The 21,754-nt window shown below is 44.6% G+C and overlaps 1 protein-coding gene across 1 annotated transcript in view; it reads left to right on the top strand.

Annotated features, from left to right (window-relative positions):
- Adamtsl1 (ADAMTS like 1) overlaps positions 1 to 21,754 on the top strand; it is a 376,638-nt gene that overhangs the window by 342,692 nt on the left and 12,192 nt on the right. The window contains exons 24-26 of the mRNA XM_057784262.1: positions 14,955 to 15,167; positions 16,539 to 16,719; positions 19,346 to 19,553. Of these exons, the coding sequence (XP_057640245.1) occupies positions 14,955 to 15,167; positions 16,539 to 16,719; positions 19,346 to 19,553 (602 nt within the window). The remainder of the gene's footprint in view (positions 1 to 14,954; positions 15,168 to 16,538; positions 16,720 to 19,345; positions 19,554 to 21,754) is intronic.

The raw sequence follows: 21,754 nt of genomic DNA, 5'->3' as shown, positions 1-21,754 counted from the left end.
ATTGCTTATTCAGACAACTACAATTTGGCCATTGAACTTTGCTCCAAAGAACTCTTAATTTTATGAACAATTGATAAACTAGTTTTGTTCAACTGTAAGAAAGATCTGTTAAAATTGGGAAAGAAGTCATCAGCATCTGAAAAATCCCATGTACTGAACTATTCGTAAGGTCTGATGGACAGCAGAGACCCTTGTCTGCAAACCAAACCCTGGGGAGAGAGCAAAAGGAAGCATTCTGGGAAATCATGTCTGTGTGTGAGCACTCAGATCACTAAGTCCATAAGCCCGTTTTCTGAGACATCAGCTGCTCTGTTGCCCCATACCTGTGTTCTGCAGCAGCCAGAACTCACACCCAAGACCCAAGATCTGGGCAGACAGCAGACTGTGTTCTCCATTCCTGTGTTATCTTATTTTATATAAGACATTTTTCTTTAATGAACTTTTTGTTGTGAAACGGTCTCAATTTTACACATTTACAGGATAATGTTTTCCCATTTGATCCATTTGAGAGTATGTTTCTGACCCCATTACCCAGTATATATTCCCTCAAGGTTAGCTAGTTGTCCCTGTAGCATTCTTAAAGTAAAAGAATCCAACTCCGATAGCACGTTGCGTTCAGCTGCTGTGTCTCTTAGCTGAACGGTTCCTTGGACTTCCTTGACCTCTGCTACAGTACTTCTGAAGGGCACAGACTTACTTCTGAACAGTGTGTGCTTCCATTCAGGTGTCTGACGTCACCTCATAATTAGATTAAGGCTGTGAGTATTTGGCAGGAGTAAGCGCCTGGCACTGGGTTCATCACCTTGCACCCATTCATGTGATCATGGCAGCTGCTGCACCCTCATAGCTGATTTGAATTCTAATCGCTTGCTAAAATGTCTGTTGGGTTTTCCTTTGCAAAGTTATTTAATTTCTCTGGTCATCAGTCATAGTCATAGGGAGATACTTCAAATTGATTCAAATATTCTGTTCTAAGGTAGACTTAAAGGTTGTATATATTTGCATAACTCATGAATTCCTGCCATCCAGAGAACTATCATCTTGTGCTGTGATTTTTATTTTAGTAAAAGAAATTCCCGGATACAGCCAACAAGGCTTTAAAGTGGCCCTGTATCTCCCGGCACTGCCATGTCATCCCCTGAGAACCCCAGTACTTCCAGGCTCCCCTCAGACTTTCCCGATTCCCGACCTAGAGAATAGTTCTGGAAGGTGCTGCTGTGGTAGCACTGTTGGCTGCACATACGCACGTATGCACATAACTGCACATGCAGCTACAAGACTACACTTTCTGTATTTGCCTTGACATTAGACCATGAGTTCTCCCTTGGGCCTCCAATTCTGGCCCAGCACTACGGAATTCGATCTCCATTTCCTCTTTATTTGTAAGTGTATGGCCTCTACTGTTCTTAATGCATTTAGTGATTTGGTCAAGCCCTCTCTGCATAGGAGATCTCCTCTCACTGCTATCTCTTGGCTTCACACACATTCTCACCCCACTTGCATTCATTCACCATCAACCAAACCACCACCATGCACATCTTAGTCCATTTGCTGTTGCTATTTAATATATAGATATAGATATATAGATATAGATATGAGACTCAGTAACTCTAGGAAGATTTGGGGGTGGGGCTAGGAGCTTGTGGTTCAGGGAACTGAAACTCCCAAGGGCACAGCATGGGCATCTTCTTAGCTCTTGGTGAGGAAGTCTTTCTGCTTCGACTCCTGGTGGAAAACAGAAGGACAAGCAAACATAAAGAAAAGATTCAAAACTCCTCCTTCTGAGCTGTTCCTGTAAGAAAACACTTGTGCATTTATAAGGAGTCTGTCCTTCTGAACCAAACACCACTAAGTTTCACCTCCAACACCACATCTTTCAACATTTGAGTTTGGTTGGGTACACACTCAAACCACAGCAACACCCTGTTGTAGGAGGGCCATTTGTTTGTTCCTGGCTGCTCAGTCCTGAAATAACCACACAGAAACTATATTAATTAAATTACTGCTTGGCCTATTAGCTCTAACTTCTTATTGGCTATCTCTTACATCTTAATTTAACCCATCTCTATTAATCTGTGTACCACCATGAGGCTGTGGCTTACCAGGTAAAGTTCTGGTTTCTGTCTCCTTCAGGGCTTCTCCCTGACTCCACCTTCTTCCTCCCAGCATTCAGTTTAGTTTTCACCACCTAGCAAAGCTCTGCCTTGCTATATAGCAGTTTCTTTATTCATTAACCAATAAAAGCAACACATAGAGAGAAGGACCACACCATGTATGGATTTCACTGCTCAGGCTTAGTGTCCTGTTCTCGACTATATCAACTTCCCCTCCTCTCTGAACTTTGCCTCAACCTCACACAGTGGGTTTTGGACTGAATTGTTTAAGAAGGAAAGGTGAGCGGTTGGGAAATTTGTGATACACGAGAGAAAACAGATTGCCTCCAGACTTGGAAGCAAAAGAGAAGAAAGCAGAGAGCAAGGAACATAAGTGTTATATGCTGCCCAGACTTTGTAACCCTGGGGCATGAAGCATCTGGTGAGCCAGGACTCTGACTGCTGGCATAAGCCAGGTAAACAATCTCACAGTGTCATCTCTTACCTGGTACCTTGTGGTAAGTACTCCTATATTGTAGACTTCTAACTTTAAGTAAGAGAATGATGTTGGTACCCTTTCTACTACCACTGTCTACATGGAGATTCTTAGCCTAGGTCCAGGAGCTTGAGACACTTTCTAGGCCCCAAGTGCATATGCAAATGTGTTTTGTTTCTCATAAAAGAACATAGAACTTCCTTCAGAATCTCTAAGAGATCTGTGATCCATCCGCATTTACCTAATGACTGTATACAAAGGGATAACAGAAGGCCCAGTCTTACTGAAATCAAAGTAAAGCATATAAAGAAAATGTTATTTGTTGAGTAGGAAATTTGTAAAGACATATATTTTATTAATTGACAATTGATTCAAAGTACCACAGACTTCATGGTTTAACACAACACAAATTCATTCTCTTTTAATTGTGGGGATCAAAGTTTCAGAACAGACACTGCTAGGTTGAAGTCAAGGTTGGCCAGGCTTCCAGAGGCTCTGAAGGGACAGCTATGCCCTTGCCTTACCAGCTGCTAGAAGCTACCTCAGTTCTTAGACTGTGACCATTGTTCTATCTTTAAGGATGGCAGAGAGGACCACAAATCTTGCTCTAACTCTACCACTGTCTCCGCTCTTTTAAGTACCCCTTTGATTGCATTGGACTAGCCCTGATATTCTAGAATAATCAACCCAGTAGATAGATACTTTCTTAATCGCGTCTGAAAAGAGCAATTACCTATAAAGTAGCATGTCCACAGGTTTCCGGGTTTGTGGTGGGAACTTTTGAAGACAGAGGCCATGGTTCTGCCTACTGACTACAATATTCAAGAATGGAGAAACACGCCAACCATTATACTTTGCTGCCCAAAATATTCATTAGCATGACATTTCTGGGGGACCAGTTGGCAATACGTAATCAATATTCTTAGTGACGCTCATTAACCCGTCAGTGCTCCTTCAGTGAGATGATATAAGGGCCATCAGAACTCAGGGACAGAGCTGCTAAGAACTTTCCCTTGGCGTAATTTATATTCATGACAAAATGGAAATTACCTAATTCTCTGTAGAGATACCATAAATAAAAGGTACTGATACGTTTACATAAAGACTCTTTGGCAACAATTTTAAAGGATGGGTAGATCTCTTATGTATTAATGGGAAGGCTCCAAGATTCTCTAAGTTACCTAGTGAGATATGTGCATCTTATGGGTTGGAAGGGACAATGTCCAGAGGTGTGCGCCTCTGGGTAGTGGGAACTGAGGGGTTTCTTAATTGTCATATTTTTCTGAACTTTTAATCCATAAAGAACTTTGGACTGGTATTTTTTTTAAAGCAGCAAAATGAGACTTTTAACTAGGAAAAGAGGTATCAAATTCTTTCTCTGGTGAAAATGGCTGTTTTCTTTGGAGGTAAAAATATGTAGTGCACAGGCATTTAGTGGTTTTACTGGACCATTTGTTCTCAGCATACAGAAACCCTAATGATCTCATGTCCTAGACTGGAGCTTCTAGACTGCCGCCTCTTCTCACATAAAGTTATATTTGGGCCCGGCCATGCTGATTCATTTAGATGTTGTCTGTGGTTGCTTTCAAATGACAATGGAAGCTGAGCAATGACAGAGATCATATGGCCCTTCTAAAGTATTCCCTATCTAGCCCTTCCCTGATTAAAAAAAAAAAAACACTCCTGCCCTTGGCTTTCTTACTAGCAGCAGTGGCACTAATCTACTACTCAGTTTTTAATCAAGTTTTTTGAGAGATTACACTATATAAACATCTTATAGTAAACACTTGTCATTTCAGAGCCTTGCTGATCACCCTTTCCCTACCATAATAACCCAAAAATACATATTGGGTGGGGAAAATCCATCACTATAGGAAAACATGGTTTTCCTGTATATATTATCTAGGATTTCCTATATTTGGTCTTTAGAAATATTTAAGAATAAGATTTTAAGAAAATTTTATTTCTACCTATTAAAGTGGAACATAGGTGTCCAAACTGTGATCCCCTGTTCTGTCTAATCCTAAACCTTTAGGGTTCTATGTCTTTGCCATATTTGAGACGCTTTTGGGAAGCTCTGTGGGAACATTCAGCCTCCTCTCCGTATAAACTGATGACGTGACCTGTCAAGGTATGGTTAGGGGGAACATTTTCATTGTAGATATGAGAGAGTACAGCCAGAGGTACCTGTAAGAGCTCAGAGCAGAGAAAGAAAGAAGATAGAACAAGGTCAGCCGATTGGGCCTGGCCAGGAGGGGTGAGAGAGACAAAGACAAAGAGGGGACCAAGAGGCGAAAACAAAAGAGAGAGGCGAGAGAGAGAGGAGAGCTGAACTATCAGGGATATAAGAGGAAACGAGCAGCTTGGGGGGGCAGGAAGCCCCTGAGCTGGAGACATTTATGTTGGAGGAAGAGGGACCCTGGAGAACACATGCGCTCTGGTGTGCTAATAGAACAAGGGCCCCAGAAAGAAAGAAATTCAGCCCAGCAGTTACCTGCTCCCATTTAGACAGTATGTGTTTTGCCTCAGCCAGGCCTAGATTTCTCCAAATGCCAGATTCCCTAAGGAGGCAGCCCTGGGTTTAGGGCTCTAAATTCAAGTGGTTCTTCTAAATTGAAAATTTTCCCAGATGATCTGAACCATGCTACCTATCCAAATGCTCCAAGGGTATCTGTGGGTTATATAGGTCCAAAACCATACCCAAAGCGGATCAGACAGACACCAAAGCAGCATCGGAAATGTAGATTGCAAACAACCATCAACGCATCTGAGCAGCCAGCATGGCCGCTGTGCACATCCCAATATGAGCTGTGGGTTTCTGACCTCCTCTTCTAAAGATATCTCTATTTATGGGTCCCAGAAAAACCACATACTCTTGGAACCTGCCTGCCAGAGGCCAGACATCATGGGCCAGATGTGTTCCTGTCCAGCAGCTGCCGGCCCACAGCGTCCTTCCTCACAGTTGCTGGGGACCTCTGTCCTTACTCTTCCCGAACCTTTCTGGGGCTCTCATCCCTCTTCCAGCTTGCCCGCTTAGCTCTCATCTCTATTCGCTTCGCTAACAGTGTTTATTATTTTCTTTACTTTGTTGAGAAGTTCCTGGAGCCTCAGGACCCAGGAGGCTTATGCGCAAATAATAAATTCACCGAAGGTCTTCGCATTGCCCCGGCAGCCCCACCCCTCCACCGCACTCTGGAATTCCTCGTCAGCAGTTGTTCCTTCCTGTGCCCCGCCAGTGAACCCCAGTGTGGCCTCTCAGGATACCTGCTATGAATATTAGCCATTCTTCATCTCCGCTGCTGTTCTGTGGTTTTGGTTCAGTAGAAATGAACTGAAATGCGGTGTATCCAGGGCTCTGAGTGGAGGCTCCTTTTGTGTGTGCGCGCAGATGGGTTTTTATTTCTTTCGCAAGGGCTCTTGCTGGTACAGAGAGCCAACCCTAGCCTGAGCTCATGAAGGCATATTGGCTCTAGGTAGCAGTGGACTTGGGCTTACTCCCCAACCCAATCAGGTTATTTTCTAGCTTGCCTCCCCATTGGCTGACGTGCAGTGAGCGCCGCTACTTTGCTCAGGAGAGTGCGCACACTGCCTAGGCTCCATAGCTTTTACCCCACCCCTGCTGTTTCCATGTCAGGGTAGTTGCTCCTCAGTGATACCCCCAGTGTCCTGAAGTAAGGATTCATTTCCAACCAAACATGAAACACCAGCCTCCTTCCTTGCAGAGCGTGGCTTGCTGGGAATGACAGATGTAGACAGAAGAGTTCTGGCTTAAGAAGTGTGGCCCCACGTGATCCACGTCTGGGGACTCACGGGCAGGCATCTGGTCCGTGGACTGAGACTCCTCCCGGGGCCCCACACAGCTGGCAACCAGGCCTCCCTGGGGCCATGCTGTCCTTCCCTCCCGCTGGCTGGGTAGCACCTGCCAGCAGCCTGGAGGTAAAGTCAACCAGGGATTTATAAACCCAGAAAGTTGAACCTTTTTAAAAATGCTGATGTGTTTTTAAGAGGTGAGTTTTATGCCAAGAGCCTACTGGCAGAGAGGGACACAGGGGAATTCTGTGTATTATCCACGTGTGATAAGTTAAATCTAAAACAATTCTTACTGTGAATTTTAAAAATTGAACCAATTTTCTTGACCTTGCCTTCACCTCTTCTCTCCCGGCTCCCCCTTCTGAAATGAGGTCCAGGCATCCCTGAACCAGTATGATGTTCAACATCCCAAACTCCACCTTCCACAATGAAATCCTGTTTTCATAGCCAAGACTGAGGGTGCCTGTGCCTCAGACATAAGCATCTCACCTTGGTGACCTATAAGAGAATAATCAGATCCTAGGATACACAAGGGCAATCGACCAGCAGTACCTAAATCATTATAGAGAAAGAAAGGCCTTGATCAAGCCATAAATCTGGATGGAGCTACCTTTCATGCTGGGAAATATATCAAATTCTTCCACCAGATGCCCAGGAGCATGGGAGACATTCGTATACCCCCTGCCAATGGAAACCCAAAGCTTACCCTTAGGGGTAGAGAGACGTTTGGGGAATGGAAAACGGGCTTGTGTAGTTCTGTTTTTCCAGGAATGTTTTAAAGTTAGTTTTCTTTGGGCAAATGTGCATGGGAATAAGCCTGGTTATTTGACCAGCTTATTGGGAGGTCCCAGAAATCCAAGTGAAAATTAAAGTGGCTTGTCTTCCATGGCCTTCTGGGGTCCAGCTGACAAATGGGGAGTCAGGAACTGGGGTTTTCCAATATAAATTCATCATTTCTCCCAGCCCACTGCCTGGTGCCAGTTCCCCCTCGCTCTCTGCTATTTTAGAGACTTGTTGCCCGGGGGGACCCAAGCTGAAAAAAAAAGCAGGGACCAGAAGGGGCAGTGAAATGGCGTGCCTATTCTGGTTGGTCACCCCATGGCCCTAGCCTGGGCCCCCACACCCTCTCAGACCACTGGCAGACCAGAAAGGCCTCCATAAATTCTAAAGTACCGAGAGAGTGTTTTCCAGTTTTGTAAAATTAAATTAAGGAAAGGACTTCCAGACTGACTACACCGAGTGCCAAGTTTCATCCCAACACACATCATTTTTATAGTAACGTTTTTAACTCTGTGAAAAACGCAGGATTATAATGAAAATGCTGACAGGCCTGGAGCCAGCTCATGAAGTAATAATGCCACGTCTTTAATATTTTTACACAGCATGTCCCAACCTGCCACAGCCTTCCTCTCCTTTAGATAGCAGTGAAGTAAGTGAAAATTCCCAGAGCGCCGCTTTCTCCTCCTCCTCCCTTGGAATGTGCATTCGCATTTCCAAGGCTTTCTTCCTCATGGGCTCCTGAAGCCCAGATACAGTCTTTGCTCCGTGACTGCTTTATCAGCCTAAGCTACTTTTTTTTTTATGCTTTTTATCTGGTGAAGTGGGGGAAGGGCGGAGATATACGCTCTCAACCTTACTTCTACTCATTGAGGCTCAGGACTCATGAAAATGAACTCTGGGTATGTGGCTCCCTCGAGTGACAGCTAATGAATCTAGAGTTGGCTTCATCTCTACGAAGAAGTCCACAAGCCAAGCTGCTTGCCAAAGCTCCTGGTGGTTTCCAACCCTTTAAATCAACAGCAACAACAAATATCTACTGAACGGCGATTGCTGTGCCTCCAAAGCAGCCTTATCCGGTTACCTTGAAGGTCCCTAGCGGCCCCTGTATATACAGCATGCAAGAACGCTAGAAGCCAGGGCCACCAGGCCACCTGCTTTTCTACCCCGGTGTTCATCTCACCTGTCAGACTTGGGCTGCTTCCTACTACAGTTCTAAAAAAAAATCAATGCACAGTAAAGACATGGAGCTAATGAAAGCCAGTGAGGAGATTTAATAGACGCAAGAGCATCAGCTGGACTGGAATTCCTGGGCCCACTGGGGCCCGCTGACTCTGTCCCGTGCGGAGCAAGTGATGTGGAATTCCTTGGCCTTTGACTCATGCTTCCTAGGCCCAAATACTCTTTGGCTTCTTCTCTGCTTCCTATCGGTGTACAAGGACGTTATAGACATTCGGAGGATACATGGTTTTGCCTATATTTAAGGTAACAATGATCAGAACTAAGAATCTTTATATACTTTTTCTTATTTGGTTTATCTTCCCTCTAAACATCGTTCGCTGCACAGTCAGTATGTTGGAGGAGGAAGAGGAGATGACCGTAACAAAAGAAAAATTGAAAACACAAAGCTTCATCCACCTGGCTGTGGCTCAGCTGAGAACCACAGCAAGCCTAAGAATGGAGCCTTGAAGGCAGTGTTTTCTTCTGCTAGTGGAGGGAGGCTTTCTGCTGCCAGAACTCTCACTAGCTGGGCAGCTTTCTCCAACTGCTTCCCTCAACCCCCCCCACCACCCACAGCCCAAGTTCTTTAGCAGCTCAGGTCTGAGGACTGAGGACTGTCCATCCCTTCGATGGTCCATCTCCTCGGGAAGTCGCTGGAACTTGAACAGGAAAGGCTGCCCTTACTAAGCTGAGGAGGATGCAGGAAAAAGAGGTGTCCGCCCCTCTTCGTTCCCCCTGTGCTAAACACTGCTGCACTTCTCGGCAGTGCAGAAACCGGGGCTTGGGAGTCCTGACTTGGCCTCTTTGGAGGCATGGAATACAGAGCCCAGTTCTGGGTGTCCTTGTACGTGGCACACAGAGAGAGTGCTCCGCTTCAAAACGAAATGATTGATAGGTCCTTTACCTTAACAAATGAGAAATATCCGTGACAGAAGGGAACCCCGCTACAAGGCAGGTTTTCTCATTAGCAATGAAACATGGATAATTACTCTCTGGGAACATACACAGTGGGAATTCATGTTAGACCTTTATTTTGACTATTGCTGCTGGCAATCCTCAGAGACCATGGTGCACACACACACACGTGTACATAAAAACTCAGGAGCCTGACTGCATGTCCACTGAGAACACTACTACTGAGTACAGAGAACGTTTTAGGGGGATACCTGTGCGTGCAGTCAAAAGTACTGAAAAATAAGACAGCAATGGAAAAGGCAGACAATTTTGCTTTGTTTTTGGTTAGAATTCATGTTTTTGGTCTCTCTCTCTGAAAAGTAGACCAAAGATGGGCTTCCCTAAGACAATTTTTCAGTTCATGATGAAAGTGTTCTCTATGGTCACTATCCTGATGTGGAAGAAATTCCATCATCTACCCAGCAAATGCCCATGGCCTTAGGGAGAAGAGACTTTCAGAGCGCCCTAGTTAGGATGCGTATTCAATAACCTATAACAAAGACCTCAAACACCCACGCCTCCTCCGTGCCTATCTGGGACCCCTTAGAGTCCAACCTGAACTTTTTTTTTTAATTTATTTACTTAATTATTAAAGATTTCTGCCTCCTCCCCGCCACCGCCTCCCATTTCCCTTCCCCTCCCCCAATCAAGTCCCCCTCCCTCATCATCCCGAAGAGCAGTCAGGGTTCCCTGCCCTGTGGGAAGTCCAAGGACCTCCCACCTCCTTCCAGGTCTAGTAAGGTGAGCATCCAAACTGCCTAGGCTCCCACAAAGCCAGTATGTGCAGTAAGATCAAAACCCAGTGCCATTGTTCTTGACTTCTCAGCAGCCCTCATTGTCCGCTATGTTCAGCGAGTCCGGTTTTATCCCATGCTTTTTCAGACCCAGTCCAGCTGGCCTTGGTGAGTTCCCGATAGATCATCCCCATTGTCTCAGTGTGTGGGTGCACCCCTCGCGGTCCTGAGTTCCTTGCTCGTGTTCTCCTTCTGCTCCTGATTTGGACCTTGAGATTTCAGTCCGGTGTTCCAATGTGGATCACTGTCTCTGTCTCCTTTCATCGCCTGATGAAGGTTAATATCCAGGAGGATGACTATGTTTTTCTTTGGGTTCACCTTCTTATTTAGCTTCTCTAGGATCACGAATTATAGGCTCAAAGTCCTTTATTTATGGCTAGAAACCCATTATGAGTGAGTACATCCCATGTTCCTCTTTTTGGGTCTGGCTCACCTCACTCAGGATAGTGTTTTCTATTTCCTTCCATTTGCATGCAAAATTCAGGAAGTCATTATTTTTTTACTGCTGAGTAGTACTCTAATATGTATATATTCCATACTTTCTTCATCCATTCTTCCATTGAAGGGCATCTAGGTTGTTTCCAGGTTCTGGCTATTACAAACAATGCTGCTATGAACATAGTTGAGCATATACTTTTGTTGTATGATAGTGCATCTCTTGGGTATATTCCCAAGAGTGGTATTGCTGGGTCAAGGTCCAGGTTGATGCCGAATTTCCTGAGAAACCGCCACACTGCTTTCCAAAGTGGTTGCACAAGTTTGCATTCCCACCAGCAATGGATGAGTGTACCCCTTTCTCCACAACCTCTCCAGCAAAGGCTATCATTGGTGTTTTTGATTTTAGCCATTCTGACAGGTGTAAGATGGTATCTTAAAGTTGTCTTGATTTGCATTTCCCTGATCGCTAAGGAAGTTGAGCACGATCTTAAGTGTCTTTTGGCCATTTGAACTTCTTCTGTTGAGAATTCTCTGTTCAGCTCAGTGCCCCATTTTATAATTGGGTTGATTAGTTTTTTACAGTCTAGTTTCTTGAGTTCTTTATATAATTTGGAGATCAGACCTTTGTCTGTTAGGGGGTTGGTGAAGATCTTCTCCCAGTCAGTGGGTTGCCTTTTTGTCTTAGTGACAGTGTCCTTTGCTTTACAGAAGCTTCTCAGTCTCAGGAGGTCCCATTTATTCAATGATGCCTTTAATGTCTGTGCTGCTGGGGTTGTACGTAGGAAGTGTTCTCCTGTGCCCATGTGTTGTAGAGTACTTCCCACTTTCTCTTCTATCAGGTTCAGTGTGTTCGGACTGATATTGAGGTCTTTAATCCATTTGGACTTGAGTTTTGTGCATGATGATAGACATGGATCTATTTTCATTCTTCTACAGATTGACATCCAGTTATGCCAGCACCATTTGTTGAAGATGCACTCTTTTTTCCATTGTATACTTTTAGCCCCTTTATCGAAAATCAGGTGTTCATAGGTTTGTGGGTTAAAATCCGGGTCTTCTATTTGATTCCATTGGTCGACTTCTCTGTTTTTATGCCAATACCAAGCTGTTTTCAATACTGTAGCTCTGTAATAGAGTTTGAAGTTAGGGATGGTAATGCCTCCAGACGATCCTTTATTGTATAAGATTGTTTTGGCTATCCTGGGTTTTTTGTTTTTCCATATAAAGTTGATCATTGTCTTCTCCAGATCTGTGAAGAATTTTGATGGGATTTTGATGGGGATTGCGTTGAATCTATAGATTGCTTTTGGTAGAATTGCCATTTTTACTATATTGATCCTCCCAATCCAAGAGCAAGGGAGATCCTTCCATTTTCTGGTGTCCTCTTCAATTTCTTTCTTCAAAGACTTAAAGTTCTTGTCAAATAGATCTTTCACTTCCTTGGTCAGAGTTACGCCAAGATATTTTATGCTATTTGTGGCTATCGTGAAAGGTGATGCTTCTCTGATTTCCCTCTCTGCTTCCTTATCCTTAGTGTATAGGAAGGCAACTGATTTTTTGGAGTTGATCTTGTATTCTGCCATATTACTAAATGTGTTTATCAGCTGTAGGAGTTCTTTGGTAGAGTTTTTGGGATCGCTTATGTATACTATCATATCATCTGCAAATAACGAAAGCTTAACTTCTTCCTTTCCAATACGAATCCCCTTGATCCCCTTATGTTGTCTTATTGCTATTACTAGAACTTCAAGCACTATATTGAAGAGGTATGGAGAGAGTGGACATCCTTGTCATGTTCCTGATTTTAGTGGGATGGCTTTGAGTTTTTCTCCGTTTAATTTAATGTTAGCTGTCGGCTTGCTGTAAATAGCTTTTATTATATTTAGGTATGACCCTTATATCCCTAATCTTTCCAAGACCTTTATCATAAAGGGGTGTTGAATTTTGTCGAATGCTTTTTCAGCATCTAATGAAATGATCATATGGGTTTTTTCTTTCAGTTTATTTATATGATGGATTACATTGATAGATTTGCGTATGTCCAACCTGAACTTTAGGGAGAGATTCCTAGGGCCACTTTCCACCCCCACCCACCCACCCACTGGACCCAGGGAGTCGGTCCATGTGGAGCGGACCCTTAACCCTACTTAGCAGACACTTAAAGTTAGTCCCCTTCCCTGCCCATTTTCCAAGCAGAACTTAACCCAGAAAGACATTCCTGTTTCAAGTCCTGGTATACAGGAAAATAGCCCAGCCTGGTCTGACAAAATACAGTTGCCTGCTAAATTCAGCAGTAAACTTGCTTCAAACTTCAAGGGATCTGACCACAGAGTGTTGTTGCCCTTTTCTTCCCAACAGAGAAAGCCAACAGAATGGCTGGCTCTCCATATACACACCCTCATCTGCAGGATGGAGGGAGGAAGGGGGCAGGACAAGTCTTTTTGTTCTATGTCGTTATTCTGCTTTCCAGTCCCTGAATAGAACTAGAAGCTACAGTTCGTATGCCAGGGAGGCTGAAAAAAGCCTCTGACCTGAGCGGCATTCATCTGTAATTCGGGACTTGATTTGCTCTGAGAAAGAGAAAACAGTGCCCAGCAGCATCTTCCTAGAGGACAGCCAAATGAATATTTTCAGAATCAAGAGTGGCAAGAGGAAAATCATTTCTGGGCTAAGGGAGGAAGATGAACCACCAAAACGTTTAAGCAAACTATAAAACATTTAGGAAAGGGGCTGGAGAGGTGGCTGATTAATTAAGAGCATTGGCTACTCTTGCAGAGGACCTGGGTTCAGTTCCCAGCAATAACATGGTGGCTCACAGCCATCCATTACTCCAGTTCCAAGGGATCTGCCACCCTTTTTTAACCTCTGCACATACCAGACATACACACTTGGTATACATGAATATATGCAGGCAAAAATCTATACACATAAAATAAAAATAAATGTATTTTTCAAACTGTTTAGAAGACAAATGATGGGCTGGACCAACCTTATGTTTAACTTGTGGAAAAAAAGTTGATTAGACCGACTATAGGGAAAGCAATTATTTAGATACTGAGTCATTCCTGAACATCAATGAATGGAATAATGCAAGCATGAGTTATGAATAATTTTAGATTCATACTAAGTAAATAAAAAAGCCAATGAACTTCCATGCCTTGCCATGCTCCTGCATTAAATGCCATTCCTGCATTTGTGCTTCTACCCTAAGATTTACAGATATTGAAATATACAAATTCTGACTGTGCAAATACTGTTCAGTTTGCAAAATCGTGGTTTTCATTGCTGTATATATCTGTGCATGAATATGTGTGTTTCACTGCACTTGGCTCTTATTTGCCCCACGTATTATCCTCTTTATCCCTCCTCTCACAGTGGTTCCCTTCCTACATCCAAATAGTCACCCCGTTACTTTGTCTTCTTAATTCCATACAAGCTGGGAGCTCCCTGGAAGAGAGGGGGTTGTCCCAACTACCTTCTTAATCCTCAGAGCTGTAGGTGCCGAGTAGACACTTGCTGAGCTACACTGAAGAAAACCTGTTTCTCTGCAGTTTGATGATTTGGTATGCACTGTGAGTTTCGAAACAACTTTTCTCATGAGGCTAAGTCATTGGGCTACAACAGCAAATATAGCAAGTGCCCCAGATCCACAGGATATGTGGTTTTACCAATTTCATAATATGTGTTCAATTTAATATCTTAGAATTTTAATGTATCAAAATATGTTGTAGCTACACAGACTAGGACTGCACATGCCTAGTCCATGTTACATAGATAAGAGTAGAGTTGCACATATCCAACACATGCCTGGTTAAGAGTTGTCAAAAAAAAGCAAGGATCTTCATTTATGGACAAATGAGGCCAATGTATAAAATTAATATTTTCCTAGTATCTGCTGACAATATATTACTTCAAAAATAGTATAAAGTAACATGGAGACAGGGATTAGATTTAAATTGGTAGAAGTTTGATTCTTAAGTCTTACTTAAGAATATTATATATTTTTTCAACATGTAAAGAAAAACTTCCTTTATAAATAAATCAATGAATCAGGGGAAGAGCTACCAGGAAAAAAAAACTTTCAACAAATTATGGCAATTGTGCCCCTGTTTCAGAAGTCAGCATAGAGGCAGGAAGAGGAATAGTCACTTTGTGTTCTTGGAGCATTTTATTGAACTAAATGAAGAATAGTCGCCCTCCCAGACGTCCAGAGAGTGAAAACACCCCTTTCCTTGGGAAAAGCAAGCATAATAAAAACACTATCAGTAAGACTGTGACATGTGTACAATTCCTAGAGCCATGGAAACCCTCATGAGCGCACCAGGAATGTGGGGTTTGGCTGTACCACGGATGTCTTCTCTCTTCTTCTAGGCTGCCCCATCAAAGGTCACCCCACCCCCAACATCACCTGGTTCCGAAATGGCCAGCCAATTGCCGCTGCCCCAGGGCTGACCCACCACATCTGGGGAGCAGGACAAATCCTCCAGGTGGCAAATCTCAGTGGAGGGCCTCAAGAGGAGTTCAGCTGCCTGGCTCAGAATGAAGCAGGAACGCTCACGCAGAAAGCGTCTCTGGTGATCCAAGGTAAGAACTCTCCAGGCTTGGAGCAGTGACTTATTTGGGAATCCATTCTCTAGTGGAACGTACTGATATTCTCGAGGGGAATGTCTCTGTGCCGTGAAACCTTACCTTCTACCACCACAAAGCACCTGGGACCTATCCCGGCTGAACCTGGAAAAATCAGGATGGAGAGGGCCTGTCAGTTCCACACGTTTCCTTTAAGCTGATTTAACTGGGAAAGACTACACACCACACATTTTTAAGAAATCCACGTCTTCCCTGCTGATTCTGTTTAAAAGTATATCTTGATCTGACCAACGGGGTGGGGTCACTTGCTTCTGCCTGGAGAGAGAGCAGTGTAGGCCTCATACTCCAGGCTGTTCAACCATAGTCGCATGCAAAGGGCTTTCTAGGCACCTTTCTTTTGGCTTTGGTGCTGGCAAAAAAGAACACCAAAAGAACAAAAGAAAACAGCCCTGATAAAGCAGCCTGCATGGCTCAGGTATGAGCCTTCCAGGAACACAGGCAGGTCAGCAAGGTCATACCCACTGCACAGAGCTGCTAAGGAGCTGAAAGCAGTGGGAAGAAAGGCCAAGCTGGCCTCTGTGGAAACTGGGGGAGGCTGCTTTCCATGGGCTGATTCTGCCGCACTGTATGCGGCTCTGTGGAGAAAAACAAAATGCTATGGATGTCCTCCCAAGACTGAGGACTCTGGGAAGGATGGCTTGCTTTCACTGATGCTCCATGAAAAGAGAGATTTTTCTAAGCACACAGATCTCCTGCTGGAACAACCTCCCCTGCCGTTTGGCTCTCCAAAGAGGAAAACGAATCCGCAGTGTTTGTAACACACAAGCATTAGCAAATGTGAATCCCAACGATACCAAGCAATGTTTATTTTAACAGCCTTCCCTGCAATATGTCACAGGTCCCCAAACAGATACCACAGAGCAGGGTTCTTCCACACACCATCATACAAAGGGGAACTCTTCGGATAGACTGTGTTTTGTAAAATTTACAAATTTTAACTCAAATCCATGCTTTTAAACATGATTGAGTACCTTGACATATTTCTACCTCTCTGTAGAAAAATAGTCACTTTGTGATGAACCAAAATGAAAAAAGAAGGATTGAGCAAATATGATTAAAAATAATAACCGCTGTGCCTGTCGGCTAAATACTATGCCCGGTACTTGCGGAGCCAGGCCTTTCCTCCCATCTTACTCAGACCTCACCATATTTTGTGAAAGGGGCTCTGTGTTTGTTATTTTCAGGGTGAGCTGACGGAGGCTCCTGGAGCCCAGTGGCCTTGCCCAAGTTTGTTGGGATGGCGCCGCCCCACCCCCAAGCGTGGGCAGTGACACCATGTCCTCTTCCCTCTGATCCTTCCCGTGACAGATTACTGGTGGTCTGTGGACAGACTGGCGACCTGCTCAGCATCCTGTGGTAACAGAGGGGTTCATCAGCCCCGCCTCAGGTGCTTGCTGAACACCACGGAGGTGGACCCTGAGCACTGTGCTGGAAAGCCTCGGCCTGCCGTGCAGCCTGTTGCCTGCAACCGGAGAGACTGCCCTTCTCGGTACGTGTGCCCTTCCCGCCCCCAGCCGTTGGCCCTGACTATTAGCTAGCTGTTGCACCATGCAGAAAGAGATGGCATCCAAGGAGCTGCTCTTTCCCATAGGCACCTGCCCACCATACGGAGATGGCCTCCAAGTAGACCCCTGCTTTCAGCTCTCCTTATTCCCTCCCATTCCGCCAGCGGAAGCTACCTAGGCTTTCAGGTCCTGAGAGTCTGTCCAGTAAAGAAGTATGTCCCAGGGTGGGGCCAGAGGTGACACCCATCCTGCAATCATAAACTGCCTTTCTGGGTGGTTTGAAATGTATTTCCTATAGAAAAGTTGAAGAGGCAGGGACTACTGGGGTCAACTCCGACTTTTTCCTTTCTGTCTACCTAAATGCCTCCGCTAGTTAATTTTAAGGAAAACTTACCTTTTTACAAGCAGTTGCACCTCACTAAAGTTGGACTGCATCTCCATTTTTCTATATCTGCTCTAACTCTGGATGCAGTCCCTGCACTTTAGATTCGTAGTTAGGCTGCAATGACACCCACCGTCTCCTTCGCTCGTTTAACTCTGGCATCAAGAAGCCCTGAGTCCCGCTGAGCTCATATCCCCAGGTCTTCAGGCAGTAGCTAACGGGTAATGGATGGGGTCGGAGTTGGCACCAGCATGGCGCTCTGCAACCCAGGAGACTTGGCTAGGATCTGAAGGGCCCCTATCTGTAGGGGTTTGCTATACTGCTCCAGCAACTGCTTTGTGTTTTGCCAGCTGAGTCATAGGGAGCAGCTGAGACTAGGAGAGACTCCATGAAATATGAAACACACTCATTAATATCAGCAGTTTGACTCGCTGACGGGAAGGTTTCCACGGGAATGATTAATGTCCTTTTATACCCTTCCTGAAGAGTAACACGGCCCATAGCTCTCCTTTCTCAACCCCCCCCCCCCCCGGCTCCTGAAAACATCACTGAAATGTATATTTAGAAATCAAAGTTGATTGAAACGCAGGCCTGACATTCACCAGGGACAGAAGGATCTGGAAGACCGCCCTTGCCAAGTTGCGTGAAATGAAGAAGAGATCTTTCCCGTGCCAGGAACTCCGTGATTTGATTTGGTGATGGTCAGAGCTAATCAGCCTAATTTACTTCAGCAGCTGACATAGTAATGGCCATCTCTTCTTAGGTTTCAATGCTTCCAGTGGCTTTAAAACACCTTGTGCCTGCTTCCTAAACACGACATTTCCTTGGCCTCGAAACCCACTTAAAGTCATCCTCCCCAGGCCAAGGCATTGAGAAACTGCCACAAACTAAGTCAGCTGCAGATCCTGTTGGAAGAATCTCTTCCCGGTCTCTCCATGCACTTCTTTTGAAAACCAAACGTGGTCCCACTTGGCAGGGAAGCCCCATAGGGTTCCGTTTGACTAGAATGCCAGTCTGGCTAGAGGGCCACGTGAGCATCCTCTCTTGTACATACATAGGCATGACCCTGTCTTTTCTAACCCAAATAGCTGTTCATCTACTTTACAGTTCTAGTCCCAGACTCCAGGTATCACAACTGGCGGGGGCTTCCTGGAGTCTACAATTGGGAAGAAAGGACCATGACTCTATAATTATGTTTGTGCGCACATGCAGAAGAGGACTCCTACATGACTGCATATGCGCTGTGGACTAAGGACTTCACAGTGTCCCCAGCTTATAGGATGGCTTTATGAGGAAAGCTCATTTGTCATAGTTTTGGTCAGTTTTACTTCTAGGGAGTGAAAATAGATATTTATACTACACATGCAACCCTCCAAGATAGATGACTTCTACACTGACTTACTAATGGTCGGAATTACCCTAAAAATCTAGAATGACCTTTGACTACTTCTGAAAGGTGGAGCAAGGTTCCAGACAAAACCTTGACCTCCATGAAACCTCCTAGCTCAAGAGGTAACGTGTTTGGACCCAGCTCTCCTAGGAAACGGTCCTTCCCTGACATAGTGCAGTGTGAGTTCTAACGAGAAGCTTTCTAGCCACAGTTTCCCTAGTGTGGGGGAACTTAAAGCAACCAGCCCTCAATATAGTCTTTCCTTGTCAGTGTTGCAATTTTAGCAATTTCCTGGGGCTGCAAGGAAAATTCGTCCAAATGGCATCATAAAAATCCATTTCCAAGACCAGAAAATAAGGCATCCACAGGGCCATGTGCTCTTTGTAAAGACTAGGGGTGAATTTGCTCCTTCTCGCCCCCATATTCCAGTACCTCTTAAAGTCCCTGGTGTGTGGCTGCAGCTCCTGTTCCCTGGCCATTCTGCCACCTTTCACCCATATGCGTTTCCCTCTGATGATGGCCTGTAGGGTCTGCTCGTATAATCTCATCTCCAAATCCTGCCTGTGGTGCATGTCTGTAACTCCAGCATTCAAGTCCAAAGTCAAGCTGTGCCACATACTGAGACCCTGTCTCACAAACAACAAGAAACCCTTATCTGAAAGCAAGTTAGCATTTCAGGGTTTCAGAGACACGGTGTAGACATTTTACATTTTTCTGAGTAAATCTTGGGGAAATGTCCCTCAGATCAACATCCAAGTGTATTGAGAAGAACAAACAAGGTTTATTTCCCCCAGGCCTTACCCTCTGCAATTTGCCCTCATGTCTGCTTTCTCCTCAGGTGGATGGTGACCTCCTGGTCTGCCTGTACCCGGAGCTGTGGTGGAGGCATCCAGACACGCCGGGTGACCTGTCAGAAGTTGAAAGCATCTGGGATTTCTACCCCGGTGTCCAATGACATGTGCACTCAGCTGGCTAAACGGCCCGTGGACACCCAAGCCTGTAACCAGCAACTGTGTGTGGAATGGGCTTTCTCCAGCTGGGGCCAGGTGAGGAGCCAGAGAGGTTTTGTTTGATTGTTTTGGTTTATGGTTTTGAGGGCAAATCTGCAGATAGAAACCTTGCCACAGTAGGAAGAGAAATGCCACCTCCTCTCTCTCACATTCCCACCTCTCTCTAACCCCACCCAGCATCACTTCTGCATCCCCTATCCGAACACGTGTAAGGTTTTCTGAGGCATTAGCATACTCCCGAGACCTGTTGCTTTTCATTTTATGACCCCAAGACGATTTCCTGTAACTGGGAACTTCAGAGGAATGCACTGTGGCTCTGCACCAGGGTTCTCAGCTAGTTCCACAGATCAGAAACGTCACTGGGAAAACTTTTAAAACAGTGATGACCAGGCCATAGCTCCCAAAGGTGGGAGTCAGCTGCACTGTAGTGAGACTCAAGCAGGCTTTGGAAACTGGAAACCATCAGCCCAGCCAAAAGAAAGGTGATGCCAACTGGATCACCTTGAAACCTATGCCTCCTTCCTCAGTTCTCTGCCTGCAGGTTGACATGGATTCACCCGTCTGGATGTGAATACATTTTAAACAAAAAAGAGGCCTTATGCAGATACTCGCGCCAAATCTACACCCAAGACTTGGAATCCCCAAGGTAGAGAGCCTAATTACATTAGTGGGAAGCTGATAAAAGCAAAACTCACGAGGCCTACACACTCCATGCACGCATCCTGATGTAGTTCCTGCCTACATGTCATCGAGCACACATCTCGTCTACATACAATCATGGGCAAGCACGCTTGTTTAAAGGAACAAAAACATGTGGTTTGTTATCTTACACGAACAGCAGTTTTGTTAAAATTGTACAAGACCAGGCAATTATAAGAATAACCCCCAGCATTCTGGGAAGTTATTTGTCCTTGAGCATTTGAGGCCTACAGGTTAGAGGCATTCTTGTCTTATACATCTCTTAAGCACAGTAATTTAATCTTAAAATCCAATGCTAGCCATCATGAGATCAACAGAGCAGCAGTGGTCCTTGTTTGGCCAGAGCCTCAGGATGAAGCCTCCTTCAGCTATAATGGAGGTATCATATTAACTTCACCCACTGAGAGGAAGTATGTTTAGTTGTGCTTTTAAAAGGGGACTACCCCAAATAGAAGGTTCTGGGGGTGAAGGGGAGTGTGGTCATGGGTATACTCTAACGTCTGGACCAGGTGAGACTGTGCACCTGTCAGAACCTCTGTCCTAAGGCCTGTTAGATACTGAGAACAGTCTCCCTACTTGTACACCTCCCTCTACAGTCTCACATTGTCCACACTCAAGAATCAGGTGTGTAGAAGTGCGGATAGGAAATAATTTCATTGTATATATACTGGTTAATCCAGAAATCTGTGTTTAAAAAGTATTGGAGATCTACTGTGTGTACAAGAGATACCAACAGGTAGCACCATTAGTTTGGCTATTCTTGGTTCATCTGGGACTGGCACTAACAGTCAGAGTGACTTTTCCGACTGTCCAGACAAAATTCTAACATTTTGGAATTAGCTCTCTACACATTCCTGTTCGAAGTACAATATAAAACATGTTTGAGAGCTTTTTAAAAAGCCCAGCAATGAGCTCTCATATGTATGACCAAGTGATTGCAGCTGACTGCCAAACCATTTAGGAGAGAAAGAATCATTTTTTAACATATGATGTTGGGTGATGCCAAGAAATGAAGCTGGTCCCTTACACCATATAAATTTCATTTTTAAAAATAAAATTCTTAGAAGAAAACAGAAAGCTAATCCTTCATGACAGCGAACTTGGTGATAATTTCCTTGATTTGACACTGCCTTAATTAGTTTGTGTGGCCCTAGCCAAATTCCGCATGTGAATAATTTGTAAAAATAATTACCTCTTACAGTTCTGGAAAATGAAGTTTGTTATCAAGGATGTTTTCCATATGTAAAAGCCTTTCTGACATGTCAGACACTGCACGGCATGAAAGCAGGCATTGCCAGCCAGCACAAGTCTTACAGAGCCACTAATCTCACAGGGAGGCAGCATCCTGAACCTTTCAGTCAGCCCTAATTATCTCCCACAGTGCTGCTCCCCTTCCCCAAATATCGTCAACATATGAAACTAAGAGTTAATGTCCAACATATAAACTCAGAAAATCTATCCAAACCATGCCAGACAACAAAAACACACCACCGTTAAGGGATTTTGTCCATCAACAGGATACTATCACGTGAGTGAAA

This window comes from Chionomys nivalis, chromosome 11 (assembly GCF_950005125.1).
Source record: "Chionomys nivalis chromosome 11, mChiNiv1.1, whole genome shotgun sequence".
Taxonomy (NCBI): domain Eukaryota; kingdom Metazoa; phylum Chordata; class Mammalia; order Rodentia; family Cricetidae; genus Chionomys; species Chionomys nivalis.
This window is presented reverse-complemented; position numbering and strand designations above follow the sequence as displayed.